Here is a 17340-nt window from a genome sequence, read left to right as displayed (position 1 = left end):
AACCTGGTAGAATGCAGGGTGTCTTTCAAATTGAGGCATTGTTGAGATGCTAAAGGGTACAAATGAGTTAGAATCTCCCAATTGTGCAGTGCCACATCTGTGTCCCACCAAGCTGGGGGACAAGTGATGCCTTGGGAAGGCTGAGCTGGAACAGAGGATGGACAGAACTAAAGAATAAAGCAGGGATTTATTCAAAGGATCTCCTCCATGGATCCACCTTGGGCAGCACAAGAGCCCAGCCAGGGCTGCACCCAAGATGAACCAAAATGGTCCCAAAATGAACCCAAGATGACCCAAAATGGCCCCAAAATGAACCCAAGATGAACCAAAATGGTCCCAAAATGAACCCAAGATGACCCAAAATGGCCCCAAAATGCCCGAGCGCTCCCGGGGTCTCTCCCTGGGATCAGCTCTGCTCCATTTGCACCTTGCAGTTCATTGTCCCAGCCCAGCTTTAGCCCAGGCAGTCCCACCCTTGTTTTTCTCTCTCCAGCCCACGGGGTTTGTGCTCCTGGGCTGAGATTTGGATCATTTGTCCTTGGTGCCCAGCTGGAGCAGGAATTGTTTTGTCTCCCTGCTCTGGGCACAGAGCTCAGCATCCCCTGATATGAACCCAGCCCCACACACTAAAGCAGCACAGAGTGTGAAAATAGAAAAGCCAAACCCTGAGGCGTCACAAGGTAGCGAGATGTCTGGAGAGCCAGGTCCCCTGAGGCCAGAACCATCACAGGGGTGCTTTGGCTGGGTTTGTGGACAGCAATTCCACAATTCCTTCAGGTCATTGCCACTCACACTCAGCACAGCCGTGAGCACCCCAAGACACCAACTTAGGAACACTTCAGGCCCAACAAGTACCAAAATCACTGTTTTTTCTCCAAATTTCTGTTGGAAGCTCCAGATTTTTGGCTTGACAAAGACTGCAACTCTTTCTGAGGGAAAAGCTCCCGATTCTGGGAATAAGAATCCCTGAGGGAAATCAGGCCCTCCCTGAGGGAGAGAACATCCCACTGATCACAGGGAAACTAGAAGTTCATGAGAACTGGGAGAGTAAGGCATTCTGCCACAGCAAATGTCTTCTTTAGAGGGGAAAATAGAAAATACAATAAAGTTTCATTTCATTTGGGCAATACGTGTTATTTTTAGAACAATTTCTTTATCCATTTTTTGCCCTCTCCACTATGTTTCCTTAGCAGCAAGGAAAAAAATGGAAGTTTTTTACAGGTTGTTTTAGACAGCAAGAAAAAGTGGTAGTTTAAAACTGTCATGATTTTCCTCCCTCTTAGTAATTTCTAAATAGTAAATCTAATCCTGTTAACTTACATTATTATTACTCCATTAAATCTTCTGAATCTAACAGAAATGTGACTCTAGTACGTTGCTTTATTTGTTTCCATCCACAAATAAAATCTGTACTCTGTATATGAACACAGATCACCTGTGTTTTATGGATACATGATGCATTTAATAAATATATATAATAACAGAGCCTTAAATAGATAATAGGTGTTTTCAATTCCTTACATTCAGATATCTGAATTGCCAGAGTGTAAAATAAATATTAAGAATAATGTTAAGAGCAGAGGTTGTGAAGAATTTTGCAAAGATGAACTGACTCTGCTTTGCAAATTTAAAGTGCAGATGCAGCTGGAGAGCAGGGTACAGCACATCACACTTGTTAATAACAAAACTAGAGGAAATAATCTGTATTTCTCCAGCTTCCCATGCACAGAACCATTTCAGTTGGAGGTTTTCTGGTTCCACACCACCTGCCCCAATATTTCCCCCCTTTCCCACTCTGAAGCCCTCAGTCCCAACTGGACTCTGATGTTCTTTGATGTTTTGGTGTTGGACTTGAGGGGAGTTTGAAGCACAGCCCTGGGAGGTTTGGACAAAATGTTTGGGAGATTGCAAAAATCAGAGGAAAAAATGTCCTTGTGGGGTAACCTTAAAGGCTCAGGATTGCAGTGACTGTCCTTGAAACCTTCTGAAACCTTCCAGTCTCTCACCTGCACAAGAGATTTTGCCAGCAGCTGCTGGGACCTGTTCTATTCTCTACAGAAAAAGTGCAAAACCCCTCAAAACAAAAAGATCCACCACACGAATCTCAACATATGGTGTTCTACATGAACTCATATCAGCAAATTATCTCTTGGAAGTTCCTAAACTAAAGCCAACCTCCTGATAATGAGCTACTAGAGGAGGAAAAATAAACCAAGACACTTACATAAATGTAGCTTAATTTTAAGGAATTTGTCTAATTAAGAAATAATTAGTTATGACCTGAGTAAACAAGGATAAATACAGCAAGGCTTTTATCATTTACATGCAAATAAAATCATGGCAAAGTAAAATTTCCATAATATTAGAAGTCTCCTCATGAGTGTTCTCTAAATATTTATAACTTTAGTTCCTTCAGCCTCTCTCACTTGTTTGCTCTTAGGCAGTGAAACAGATCTAAAGAAAGAAAAATGTGAACACAGAAGAATCACCTGTTTCCATGAATGTTTCCATCAAAAACAGCTAATAAAGGAAAAAAAGAGGAATTCCCACTGCTCTGCTTGCAGTGTGCAGATGAGTTTCATCACAGTTAGTGATTTTTCTGAACTTCCACCTACCAAGTCCTGTCCTATTTTCATTTTAAATTATTAAATATCCAACTGCAAAAAAGAATTCCAGAGTTCAGATGCTGTGGATCAAAAAATCCCCTCCAGAAACCAGGTTAGAAGGATGCACTTAGGGTTTATGAGCTCATACATTTGTGTTTGTGCAGTGACATATATTTTGGGCATATTTGGAGGTATTTAGTCAAAGAATAGCAAAAAAGCAGCTGGAACACACAGATGTGCAGCAGAGTGATGTGCAGCTATATTTTCTTAAAATGGCCAAGTATATGAGTTAATCTCTTATTGCTTGCTTGGTGAATGTATCAGTCAGAACTATATTAAAAAATCACTTTATTTCTTGCAAACACCTGTTCACCTGTGACACCACGGGAAAATGGGTTTTATTTCTGCTCCTGCAGTATCTGGGAGCTGAGTTGCAGCTGCAGGACCCAGTGGTGCCCCAGGGCACAGAGCTGCAGGAATCCCAGCAGTGTGGCAGCAGCTGATAGATTCTGGGCTGTGGGAGACACAACCCACAAGGGGCTCCAATGTCATTTCCACAGATCAAACTATGGAATGCCACCATCACCCACCCACATCTGCCTCACCCACGGGCTGGGATGGAGAGGACTCCCTGCAGTGGACTCAGAGCAGTCCAAAGCTTTGGAGGTCACCTGGCCAGTTGGATCCTAGACTCCAATCTTCTGCTATTTTTTAATTTCTTTTTCCAGCACACAGTAATTTTTGTATCATTTCAGTCATGGAGATCCCCATGGTCCACAGAGTCATTTCTCCTCAAAATATCTTAGGGACATGTTAAAAACATTTAGCAATGAACAGGTTGTGTTTGAGGTCCTATGAAAGTGCTGAATTATAGAAGGACTCCTAAAGTTTGGTGTATGAAAGAACAGATACCAAAAGATTGGATTTTGAAGATAACTGCACATTCAACTGGGCAGAGATATTTAGAGTTTCTCACTTGTAGCCTAATTCCCTCTAATGACATTACAGTAATTCAAGAGCCCACAAATGCTTGAAGCATCCCTATTTTTTAATTATATACAAATTCTTTTCACAAATTTTGCAAGAATGTAGTATTAAATTAGAATTTATCTCTGCATTAAAATTAAAACCTGGTTAGTGCTTTTGCCCCAAACACATGCAGCTACAGCTTTAAAATTATGACCCATTATCCTACAATAATCCCAGAGAGATCAAGCATTAAACTCACAGTTCTGAAGGCACAGAACTAATTATTATACAAGGTGTTCTATGCTCACTTTTGAGCAGACCACAATTCCAGGACTGACAGAACTAGGTGTCAGAATTCCTTGGATAAATTAAATTTCTGCTAGCAATTTCCAGATAATCATACACTTCTTCAATTAATGCCCATAAGCTGATGGAGGAAACATACAGACTGAAAGGTATTCACATGGAAACAAAGCTCAATTTTCCACTGAAAGTTTCCTAGCATCAGATATTTACAGCCTGGACTATTTCACCCAAATTGCAGAAATGTTTAAGTCCTGTAGTAAGCAAGAATTCTGGAACCCAGGGTTCTAAAGGGGTTTATTTATGGACACAGCTGATCAGAATGGATAAAGCAGCACAGCTTCTGCACAGACACTGCAAAGGTTCTACACAAAAACCCAACAAATTTATGCTCAGATGATGGTTGTGTGTTCCCCTTGCAACATGATTTATAAAGAGCAGAAAACAGGTCAGGGTGTGCACGAGGAAATGCAGAGTTTAGGAAAAGTGCAAGTGAATGACATAAAACATCAAGAAAGATGGGGAGTAAAATGTTGTGGAATGAAGTTAAAAATGCAAGGGGAAAGAGCAAGAAGGTGGAAAATGAAAAGAAGATGGTAGGAAAAGATAAGACAGGTGGTTTTCTTCAGTTCCATAAAGAACAAGAGGCCAGAAAGGAGGCAGCAGCTTCTCTTGCTGCACACAGGGCATTATTGACAAAAATACAATGAATTCTTTGTGTCAGTTCTTAAAAAAATAAAAAAGGAAAGGAAAAAGAAACTTCTCACAGAGCACAACTGTCTTGTTTAGAAACAGAAGCTCTAGCTAGTCATGGACCCACATTTCCAGCATTTCTATGGACATAGCCATAGAAATCAAGATCTTTGCAGCAATTAGAACATTAATATTCTTAATTTTGAAGAAATATCTGAATAAGACAGAATTGTTTCTGTGTTGTGAGGAAAAAGAGATGTGGAGGTTTGAGCAGCCAAACTTCAAAAATGTCTGTCTTACATTCTGAAGGTTACTGATGGATGACAAAAAACTTAGGATTAAATTAGCAAGCAAGGCCAGGCGTTCAAGACTTTGACTTTGTCTTGAGCCCCAGGACAGGTGCTCTGTGCCACAATTCCCCCTGCAGCATTTCTGCACTCTCCAGCAAAGGATCAGGAAACTCAGAGCTTGTGCAGTTTTCCAGAAAAGCAAACCAACAAAAATTTACACTTCACAAGAGATGGGAAAAGATCCTCCTTGCCATTCCTAAAGACAAGAATATCAATTTCTGTTTAACCCACGGCTGGTTGGGTGTCAGGCTGCCTCAAGAAAGTTTTATGAGCAGATAAAGATTTCCTACCCAAGTAGGAAAAACACCAACCAGAAAAAGAGATGTTTCCAATCTTTCCCCTGAACTCCTAAAGTTCCTTCCATTCCTTCAGGAAAACACAAGTTCTGAGGAAAGGGCAAAGTGTCTCCCTGGACATTGTTGCACCCAGATCAGTGAGGCCTCAGCAAAGTATTGTGAGGGTTATTTTAATACTAACAGGGAAAAGAAACAAATAACCCAATCATGCTAAACAGAAAAGAAGCATGATGATGACTTTTAAATGCCTTAAAATGCAATTAATATATAATAGCAAAAACAGCAAAAGCATCATGATGACTTTTAAATGCCTTGAAATGCAATTAATATATAATAACAAAAGTGGTTTCATAGATAATTAACATAATATGACAAAAATGTTATTAGTCTCCTTGTGTTTTACTGAACACATCATTATTCTTTCTGGGAGTGTTCTATTAGAAAATGATTTTTTAAAATACCCAAACCAACAAAACAACAGGGAAAAAACCTACAAAACCTAACCACCATGCAAACAAATTTCATGTCATTTGTTACTGTCTCAATAAACTCCATTTTCCCAGTTCCTGCTGCTCTGCATTTCCACTCTCCCACCCCTCAATAAGAAAATCCTCCTTTTTCCTGGTCTTTGGAGACTGGGTTATTTCTAGGGTGGAAATCCAAGCCCACTGCCTTGATAGTTATAGGTTATGACCAAAGCTTTGCTGATTTCTCCTTTTTTACAGAATTCCTCTCTATTCCTGCTGCAAATGCCGTGCCAGGGCTGTGGAACAGCAGAGATGGCAAAGCCAGGCAAGCAGGCAGAGCTCAGAATAAAGGAAATGCCCTCCAACAAAACCAACTGTTGACTTTTGCAGGCTTTCCCCAGAAATAAAATGAGGATGTTACTGCCTTCTGAAAGGAATCACAGCTCCCTGCTGATATCCCATAACATTAGGAGGTATTGATTTACATACAGTATTTATTGAACTGAATATTGCCAGTAAAAATGAACAAGATATGGTAAATTACAGAGTTCATATTGAATATTTTGTTCCCCCGAGACAAAATACGTAACAATGACATGAATTTTAGCTTCACTTCTTGTCAGGTTTTCTCTTAATGCCATAAACCAACTTTGGGAGAGAAATATTTCCAGTAGCTGGAAATCCCATCTCCATCCTAGCTGCACAAGCAATTCTCTAAATCATAGTTTTAAGAAATGTGGCTCCACTTAAAATTTATATGCTCAAATATTTGATTTATGCCCACAGTTCTGGTGATCACCTTGGCTTGGACCTTGGTAAACAATCAATGCCAGAAAGTTCCCCACAAACCCAGGAGTCTGCCCATATGGATCTCACTGAAGGATCCAGGCTTTTCCTTCTGCTGGGTTTGTTTCTGCCTCCAGGTTTGTTTCTTTTATTTTGAAGGGTCCTCTTTGAATTTACCTGGAGCCCCAACATGAGAGCACATTGATGAATATAAAATAAAAACTCAGCAATATGAAGGAAAAAGTGTTTATCTCCTGCACTCCCTGCATATAACATGCAGCACAGGCTACAGAGATCTTTACCCCTGACAGAATTTCCAGCTGTATTTCAGTTGATCTGACTGCAGCTCATGTAGAGAAATAATTCTCTATCTGATTAATAATTGTATTTTATATTTCCACAAGAACTCTTTTTTTTTTTAACAGTAAAATTTTCTTTGATTTCCTCTTGCTAAATAGTCAGGATTTCTCCCTGAAACTTTGAACTCTGCCATTACTCCAAGATTTTTTTGATGTCACAGATGCAATTTGAAATCACCAGTTATTTTAACAGGCTTGGTCTGTGTATTAATGATTCCTTGATTAAATCAAGTACGTTTTACTGTAATTTACATCTCTACAAGACCAAACTCCTTGCCATGAAAGACTGAGTGCCTTCTTTTTTTTGGGATATTAGTAGGAGATGACTGGGGTCTGACATTTCCCATCAGCTGGTTTCAGCTCAGAACAGAGCAGATCAGTTCCACTCCAGACAAATCTGCCTGTGCAGATAACCAGGATTAAAATACATTTTTACATTTCTCTTGAAGTTAGAAGCAAACGTGTGATTTTCCTTTTGAAGGAGCAGCATGTTTCTGTGTGCTGTCCATAGATCTCCAGCCAGCCTCAGCAGAGATTCAGCATCAGGGGATGATAAATCATTCCCAAAAGGATGTGGCTGCACTAAAATGGACTTACAGAGACGAGAAATTCCTTCTCCTGCACAGGATAAATTACAGCCATTCACTTCCAGGGGTTTGCTACAGCAACACTTCCCTTATCTGCAAAAATGCATTAAAGCACTCACAAATCTTTCCCACAAAACGCTCCTCAGCACCTGACCAAGCTAGTTTTCCTCATCATTGTGAAGCATTTCCATTGTGTGTTCCTTATTAAGCAGGGAAATTGAGCCCATTAGGGCTGCAGCCTCACCCCCAGCTGTGAGCCAGTCCCTAAAGTGAGGCAGGTCACAGCACAGAGCTGCTGATGGCTCTGGAATCTTTACCTTCCTCTCAGCCTACATGTCAGCCAACATAGAGAAACAATTCTTCATCAAACTGCACACTCCCACTTTGCTTTTCAGCCCCATTACCATAAGTTTTCTAAATATCTCAGTCTGTCACTACCAGTTGCAAGGCATCCTTTCCCAGAAGTGTCATCTGCCATTATGAAAAAAGCTGAGGGCTGATTTCACACCTCTGATTGTCAAGGATTTTTTTTAAACCAAATAAAGCTCTTTACTTAAAAAATAATTAAAACTAACTCTTCATTAGCAGTTCAAATTGCCTAGGTAAATTTGGTCACAGCTCTAATTTGCACACAGTTTTATCAAGCTGCTTCATTTCATGCTTGCAGAGGATCACCTTCTGATTATTTCATTCCCACAGACATTTGTTGCCTTTCAGGGATGGCAACACCCTTTAGAAGCTCCAGTCCCAGCTGGATCACTCCAATGGCACTTTGCCACTGATGCTTTAGAGGCTGCAGGACAGGATTTCACTGCTGCAGGGATCCAAGCAGTGGGAAGTGATGGGAAATGAGCTGCTGCAACTGGAGGCTCTGTCCTGGACACAGGAAATGCCTAACCCCAAATCTCATGCATGAACAGCAAAAAAATAATGGAATATTTTTGCCAGTTCTTCTGGACCCACCTAACTTGGAGTAAAGAACAGAGTTATTGTAACTTGGAAACTTTTTGTCATTTTGGCAGTGGCAATCAACCTCTGCAACTCTTCCTGCTTTTCTTTGCATTCTGCCTACAAATACATTACCCAGGTAAATGTGAGGTTTTAAAAATGAACCCAGGGGTTTTAAATAACAGATTACCCCATAATCACTGGTTTTCAGACTTCTATTTTCACTGGCCCTCTGTTTGACCCTTTGTTTCCCAATTCATTGGGGTTTTATCAACACTGAGCACAAGTAGCCTTCCAGCTTCACTGCAATCCTTTTGCTCTGTTATCACATCTCTTTACAGAAGCACTTGATTATTTTTTCTTTTTTTCTCGAGGAAAGAACTGAAAAGTCACTAATATTTCTGCTCTACTGGAATCAGAAAAGACTATGGGTCTGAAGTGGACTCTGAATTTCTCTAAATTATGGGCAGGTTTGGGATGGTGAGCACCTCACCGATTTGGGTTAGAAAATCGATCCTTAAGCTCCCCACCAATGTTCTTCATCTGTTTTTCCACATCTGCATTTTCCAATAGCAAACAAATAAACTACTTGCCATTGTCTGAAATTTCTGACTTAGACTGATTTATTCAAATCTCAGGAGAAAACCAAATTTGCTCGAGAGCATATTTATACAATGCAACACCTTTTGCTCCCACTAAATAGGGGCTCTGGGCTCCCTCTTATCTGCCCAGCCCAGAAGCAATTCCACAGCGTGCCCAGAGCCTGCCTAAGCCCCTCTTCAGAGCATCATTGAGCAGTTCTGTCAACAAGCTCCAGCAAGCCCCAAAGTAAAACCATTGCCTGTAAATCCAGGGGTGCACCCTGCCCTGCAGAATTCCTATCAGGATGCTCTTTAACAAAGCTCTCCAGGAGGAAAGGGAGTTGGCACACGATTTTCTAACACAGTCTGACTTTGCTGGGCATATCATCATCCCTGACTCCTCCTGCTCCTCTTCACAAGCAGCTTTCAGCTCAAACTGAAGCTGACTGACATTCCTTGGGCTTCAAGAACACAAACCACAAAGTTTCATAGGAAATTAACTCATAAACCAAGTGGATTAATACATTTATTTCAGAGGGTGAGGGTGGTGTCATTAATACGAGCTGCCTTACATTCCTCTTGCCAGTTTGAGTTCCTTTGCTAAAAACCAAACCTTAAACTCATCTGAAAACACAACTTCCACACAAATGGTGAAAAGACTGGCAGGCCCTGACCCTCAGACAGATGTTTTCACTCTATTTTGAAATATTTTCTAACTTTTACGAGAAATAAAATACTTAAACTGTAGAAAGAAGGGATTAACACAAACAATGAGCAAAGTTGTCTGTGTAGAGTTTAATGCTCTCTAACTTAATCATGTCCTCTAGTTATGAATCCAAAGAATCCTATGAGTTTTTCAGCATTCCTCCAGGAGAAAGAGGGCAGCAAACCCAAACTTTAGAACGTTCAGTTAAAAAAAAAATAAAAAATAACAGATTAAATATTCTTAGCTAATTTAAAATATTCTGAGGAAATAAATCAGTGCTCAGGCAGAGCATCCCTGGGCGTAGCTGAAGGACTCAAACAGATTTTATCTTTTCATCCTTCCCCCACCTCTGATTACACACTTGATATTCTGATGGTTTGCAAAGAACTTGGATTTATTCACAATTATCTCTTTACTTGTTTGCATTTTGTTTTGAATTTTTCCTTTCAGAACCACAGTGCTGGGCAGGGGGAAGCTCAAACAAAACCAGTAAACACTTTTTTTGAGAGAAATTCAAGAATATTTCAGATTATTCACCTTTCAGTCTACCAAGGAAATCAGGGAGAAAATCCTGTTGTCTTCCTGACTCCATGACACATCTTTATTGGAAAATAACAGGCTGGATTTGAGACAGAGTGATCAGGTTGAGAGTTCTCCTTCAGAACATTCCAACCCCATGTTTTGCTGCAGGATGGGGGTGAGCTGCTGAGCAGGGTGCTGGATGACAGCTCAGGAACCCCCGCAGCCTCTCAGGCTGTACATTCCCATTGCTCATTGCTCACCTGCTGTAGGACATTTTTTGTGCATAACTTACATTGCTCCAAAGAGCCTCCTCTGGGGAAATGGGTTTGTCTTAATTTAAGTGTGCTTTTTGCCAGATCAGATATGAGGGCCATTTGTGGTTTGCTGCATGAAGTTGAAAAGTCTACTATGATTTTTCAGGAGAAAAAAATATTCAAGGTTTATACTCAAGGCATTAAGGTGGAAATCCACTGATAAAATAAGAAACAGCTGGCAAATGAAGACAAGGAACAACGTTAAAAAGAGAAACTGCAATGTTTTTCTTGCAAGGAGGACGTCAGCAACTCCCATAAATCCTGTGCAAGTGCTTAACACACATTTCACTGCAGACCCAGATAGGAAGGAGATGTTTACGTGTTGAAAACCAGCATATGGTAAATTTTAGCAGTGCTGGTTGAGCAGTAGGACCCATCACCAAACTGGGAAACTCTCCCAGAGGAGGAAGGAAACAGCGCTGGAGGTAAAAATGGTGATAATTACACTGCAGGAGATGAAAATGAGGGCCCAGGGCTGGCAGCCAGGACTGTCCCCAAGCCCGTGTCCCACAGGGGGAGGGCACCTTGTGCTCCTCTGCCAAAGGTGGGACACACCTCCTACGCAGAGGTGTATGAGCCAGGGACAAGTTCTGTGAGTGCACATTCCAGGGCTGGATGAAAAACATGAATGGACAGGTCCTCTGTTTATTTTATGCATTTTGGGACAAGGTTGGGCAGTTGTTTTGCAGGTTTCAGCTATCATTTGTTGGGTATTCAATGGAGAGAAACATTTTTATTGTTAAGGAAAAGAATCTTTGGTAAGATCTTTGTAGTTGATGTACACTTCATAAGTAACATTTTCATGTCATCAGAATCCTCTTTATCTCTCTTAAAGACACCCGCTATTAAAAATGGAGTTCAGTGGTAGTTTCCATTGACCATTTGACAATAAAAATGTATAATTCTGTACTACCATAGTGACAACTTCCCCAAAAGATCTTCCTTTGTCCAAACAAAATTTTCTATTCAGAAATCAAATGCATACACAACATTCAGACAGCATTTCCACTGAAGATAAATGACAAAAATTCCATGCAGAAAGCAGACAAATTTCAATTGCGTGAAAAACAAACACATTTACCATTTCCAATGGTTCTTGAAACTTCCTGGCACAGTGGCTGCAATTGAGTCTTCAGTTGAACTGCAGATCTTTCAGGAGCAAATGCACATTCAGAAAATGCCTGCTACCAACAGGGAGCAGAGATGTTATCTCTGAGCACTCACCTCGTAATTGGCAATCGCTTCTCGATCGAGGGTTCGGGTCACCGAGACCTCCCCGCTCATCTCATTGATTCTAAAAATTCCTCTGGGGTCTTGATCCACTCCCTTCCCAGAGAGGCGAAACTTCACCCCCTCTGTCCCTTCACTTCTGATGACCTGCAGGGCAGGAAACAAGAGATGGGCCACGTTGTAAAATCTTTTAAACTCCTCCTAAAACCACACAAGTCATTTCAGTCTTTCAACTAATGCTGAGCTATGTTCCCTGCCAATAAAATGTAACGATAAAACATGATTTCAATCATTCACGAGACACTGTGCAATTTTTGTGTTAAACCCTGGAAAAGCTACTCATGCTCTTGGCCAGTTCCTAGCTTATCTTTAGTGTCTTCAATTTCACTACTTAAAGTTTCTGTTATTCCACCACTGAATTCACTCTATGCCTAGAATTTGACATTTCATTTAATGCTATTTCTTCTTTTTAGTTAAACTGATAGAACAGCTACGAACTTGCAAAAAAAAAAAAAAAAAAAAAGAATATTGCATTGATTGCTAAGAAGCACTCTTATTTCATAACAACCCTTACCATACCAGAGAGCCACCACACAATATTTTATTAGTCATTGTGAAGTCATTACACACTACTTTCAGGTTGGGGTATTTTTTCCCCCCAGTTCACCTTCAAACCCTTCCTTTCCCAGGATTTTAAATCAAGGGGAAAATCTCTACATGAAAATATCAGAATATCCTGCCCAGAATACTCCTGAGTCACACAGCTGGAATTAGTCCACTTCCCAAATTCCTATTTATGCATATACACACATCCATGAGTGTATGGTGGCTCCCTGTTACTATCACATTATTTTGTCATGAGAACAAAATCCCTAAAAATCCGATTTCATGGCAGCCTCCCATAAGTGACAGTAACATTTACCAACCTGCAGAGCCACACAATGACACTTATAAGCTACACACTTTGCAAATTTGTGTTTGTACACCAGAATCTGAGGGATTATAAATTAATCTTGCCCTTTAAGGCTGACAATCTTGCCAAGCCATTTCTTCCCTCTGCTGTTCAGTGTTCTTTTGTTTCTAGCAACTTCATACTGCTGATTTCCGCAGAAACATTAAGGCAAAAATTTACATTCTGGTCTGAATTACAGCTCAGGAAGAGGAAGGGAGAAAGTGGCCTTAGAAATCTGGACCTTCTCCAATTTTGAGATAATAAATATGCAGGGTGTTTAATAAAGTCCCTGAGGAAATAAACGTTTGCTGCCCTATTGCTGTGGGTTGAGCATTGCTGGTTTGCAGATTTCTGGGCAGTGAGATTTTGACTTCACTCCATAATCGTTGTTCCTTTATTTTAATTGAGAAAAAATTGCCACGAGTTATGAAACAGGAAATCAGCATTTTCACAGATAAAGTTTTGCTTTCCAAACCCTTTGGGGAAGGGAGACATTTCAAAGTAAAAACCTGTTTCACCTCTTTTTTTCTCCCTCCTTCCAACACTCAGAAGCACTAATGGCTGAAGTTTTCTTCCTGTGTATTTTTGAGTAACTCATGACAAAACACAGAGGCACACAACACTGCAGGTGACAAAGGGACAAAGTCACTTTGAGACTTCTGGGTTGGTGATGAAACTGAAACTTAATGGCTCCTACTGAAAAGTTACCTGCTGTTCAGGTCATTTTTGGACCAATTTTTGGTATTTTTACATCAAGCCTAAAAATACAAGTTTTTCTTAACATAAAGCTCTGCTTGAGATTCTGCAATGTCATGACCATTTCTCACTTTTTTAGGAAAAAGATGAATTGATCCTTTTCTGCCCTGATGTCTGAGACTTCTTATGAGGCAAGTGCACCTTCCCATATAAGAACAGTGGTTTGAAAGGCCTGAAATCAGCCCCAGGCCAGCACAAAAGTCTGACTCAGAGGTGTTTATAGAACAGCCATTTCCACCAGAGCCACCAAACATTACCTGTTTATGACAAATTTAATATGCAGTATAAACACAATGCCCCAGTTGTAACAATCTACAGTAAGAAAGAAAAACAAATATTGGGCTCTGAAAGGGAATTTGTAAAAAAAACCCCAGATATTCATGTGGAAATTTTTCTCCACACTAGGTAGAAAGAATGTAATAATGATGATGATAATAATAATAATAGTAGTAATAGTAGTAGTAATAGTAATAGTGGTCTCTGCAAACCCAACCAGTGGGAAAATTTCTTCTCAACATCAAATCTGGCGAAGACCTTCACCTTGAATTTGGTGCTGAGACATCCCAACGTGGTGCCTGAAAGGTCTGTGCTCCTTGGAGCTGGCACATCCCAGATCTCATCCCAACTCCAGCTGCAAACCCTTCCTCACCATCTAAGGGTGAAGGAAGAGTGACCAGAGAACAGAGGTTTTCTAAACCACTGGGTGAACTCACTCAGCTTTTTGAAGACTTCAGGGAGCTGTCACATTCACAGTGCAACCCTTTGCAGAGCTTTTCCTTTCATCAATTTATCCTTGTATCAATTTACTGCACAGCCCCTCAGCCTGGTTTGGTGACACAGAGCTCAGCGTTTGTCCAGGAGCTGCAGGTGGTTCACATTTTCAGAAGGTTCCTTAAAAAAGCTTAATTAGCCACAAGAGGGAGCCGCGAACTCCCCGGAATGTCAGCGAGAACATTACCAGCTCCTAATTAAGATGCTTATATAATGGCTGCGTAGTTCAAAGAAAGTGCATTTCCCAGCTCACACGGAGCTGAGTACAATGAAAAGTTTAATAAAAATCAGCCTTAATTTGCCATATGGTTTGGTGCTTCAGCAAGAGCGAGGAAGAAAACAGGAGGATTGTCTGACATCTCCTCTGGCAAGGCTGATTTGGAGCACTGGCACAAACAAGCCCTGTTCACAGGAAAATTTCCTAGCTCACAATGCATTTGCAGAACAATGCTTTCCCAATATCCTGGTGGAGATAAAACAAGGCCAGACTATTTCTGCTGCAATGTTTGCTTTGGGATTTCATTTTTACTTTTCTAATATACATACATGAAATCCCACTGTCACTGCTACCTGGAGCCCAGACAGAAACAGATATTTCCATAATTTTTTCGCAGCTTCAGGAACTTCAGTGCAGGTTCTAATACTGAAAATGTCTGCACCATATGGCAGTGGCTACGTGTTGCAGAGAAAGGCTCTGCATTCTTAGGAAATGGTTTTTAAGGCAGCACAGGACCCCACCAGCCACCCACTGGGAATATGGATAAGGCAGGAATACTTTATCCAGCATCCCAATTTCTACCTATTTAATTCTCCCTTCTTCTGAGCTCACAGGTCATTCTGTGGGCAGATGGCTCAGAATAGACACCAGCTGAGCATCCCACACCAACATGGGCTGTGGGAGGCTGCTCCCTCACCCAGGACACAAGGACAGCGCTGGATGGACGCTCAGCCATCGCTCACTTCCCCATCTCAAGGGCACTTCAGAGAATGATTGGGAGTTGAAGTGATCCATCCCACAGGCACAGCACCCACCAGAGCCCAGCAAAAGGCTCTGTGATCCTGCTCAGCTGAAAGACACTTCCAAGCACCCAGAGCATCACGGAGCTGACAGGAGCTGCTTGCTGCTGAGCCGTGGCCAAACCGTATTTCCCCAGAGCTGTTTTTGGGCTGACATTATGTATCCCTCAGAGCCAAACTCATCTCAGCAATGTGATCCCCCCGTTGTGACGGGTTTATCACAAAAGTAAATGAGAGTGCTCTCAAGAGAAGAAGAGAAATAGAAGCACAAAACCCCAACGCTGCCCCGAGAGAGAGAATTCACAGTTCTGCAGTGCCAGAAAATCTGTCCTGAGCAGCACCATCCTCAGTCACCAGTTTTGTTCTTTAAGAAGTGTTTGCCCCAACCACTCCCATTATTTCTTAGTTCTTGATGCCAGATGAATTATAGGTGCATCATATTAGTTTCACTTTTTAATTAGAAAAATAATCCCACCCCCAGACAGGAATACTTGATTCATGTCCCAAATCTTTTCATTTCAGAGCACTACAGTGTCTCACTTGTGGGGGTATTTTGCTTTTTTGGGTTTTTTTGTAGAGTTGTTTGGTTCTGGGATTTCCTGCTTCCCCTAGCCTCTTAGGAAGCAAATTTATTCATGGATTATTTAAAGGTGAACTATTTTTTTTCCTCAAATCACTGTGCTCCACAAGAGCAAAACAATGGTTTAGGCCCATTGTTCAGATATTGTTTAAATAAACAGACACTTCCTGTCCTGCCATACTGAAAATTACTCTTTACACTCAGAGGCTCCATCTGCTCCACGCTGACTCAAATACTCTTTCAACCAAAACAAATGCAAAATATTCCCATCGTTATTCGAAAGCATTAACCAACAGAAACTGCTTCATTACTGTAAGCTAAACCTACAAAACCTGTGGCTAGAAAGGAATTTATATAGTTTGCCGACTTTAATAATTTATTATGTAAAAATTAGCACCTCTAGCTTCTTCAGAGAAGTGTCAGATAAAGTGGCTGAGCATGGGAGCCAAATTGTGCTCTTTGATGAAGGCAGATATCGGCCAGACCTGACCCTGGCTTTCTCTCTGATTAGAACTTTCTCCAGATCCACTCCACGTGCAGGTGACAGGCAAGGAGATCCAGTGGATTCATTCCCATTAAATTAACAGGAATTCTAAAGCTTTTCTAAGTGATTGTGTCCTTTACTGGTGATAGAAATATCCAGCCCCAGTACAGGATATTTTTCAGGCCCCACTTTTTCTTGTTTGCATAATAGACCATTAACTTCCCTCCATTATCAATCAAAACACATCTGGGCAGGTGCCCTTTCAGGATGTTAACATCCAAAACAAGTTGATGGAGACAAGAATGAACAATATTTGTGAAATTCAAGTAAAACTTCAGCAACTCGAGGTCTTTATGGAAAGCAACAACACAGGAGATGTCACAGTCCTAAATGTCAAACCATTTCCAGACCAGATTCCAATCTCCAGGCTGTGGAAGAGGCAAGGTTTCCAAAGCTGTGTCCATCCCCAAGAGCTTTCCTGAGAAGTTGAAGCCAGCCAGCCAGCCAATCTCCCACTCAAATCCTGCTATCTGTGCCTGCAGCTGGAGGGGCCCTCCAGAATCCACAGGCACAGGATGGAAAGGGAATGCACAACACAGACCCAACTCTGAGCCAGCCAAGGCAAGGGAACACAAGGCTGAGGTGAAGAGTTTGGGTTCTGGGGGAAGCAGAGATGGGAAAAACCACATTTAGTGCCTCAGACATTCTTTCTGTGCCATCAGCTCCTAACATTTTGCTTGGTGCAGTTGATAGTCCAGATAACAATGCACATCTACAGATCTCCCAGAGAAAAGAGATGTCCATAGACATCAGACTGGATTTAACCCAGAAAACAAAGCCATAATTCAGTTATTTCTAACTTTAAGGACCTAATTTCTATTTCAGATCCTGGGTGAAACACATTACTACAAAATATCTGAATTTTGCACTTTAAGACAGAGATTTGGTTGAATTATTGCACAATGTTTCTCAATCAAAGAGATTACCTAGAACTTTAAATACAAGGGAATTAATCTTTAAACAAAGTTTGGATTCTATATTTACTTCTGTGGATTATTTGTTA

At 41.0% G+C, this 17340-nt stretch overlaps 1 protein-coding gene across 2 annotated transcripts in view; it reads right to left on the bottom strand.

The window, feature by feature from the left end:
* The window catches only part of CDH13 (cadherin 13), a 445340-nt gene that overhangs the window by 224591 nt on the left and 203409 nt on the right, over positions 1-17340 (bottom strand). For both annotated transcript variants that reach the window (XM_059857430.1, XM_059857431.1), the window contains exon 5: positions 11712-11864. In XM_059857430.1, the coding sequence (XP_059713413.1) occupies positions 11712-11864 (153 nt within the window). The remainder of the gene's footprint in view (positions 1-11711; positions 11865-17340) is intronic.

Source organism: Haemorhous mexicanus, chromosome 12 (genome assembly GCF_027477595.1).
Source record: "Haemorhous mexicanus isolate bHaeMex1 chromosome 12, bHaeMex1.pri, whole genome shotgun sequence".
Lineage (NCBI taxonomy): Eukaryota > Metazoa > Chordata > Aves > Passeriformes > Fringillidae > Haemorhous > Haemorhous mexicanus.
This window is presented reverse-complemented; position numbering and strand designations above follow the sequence as displayed.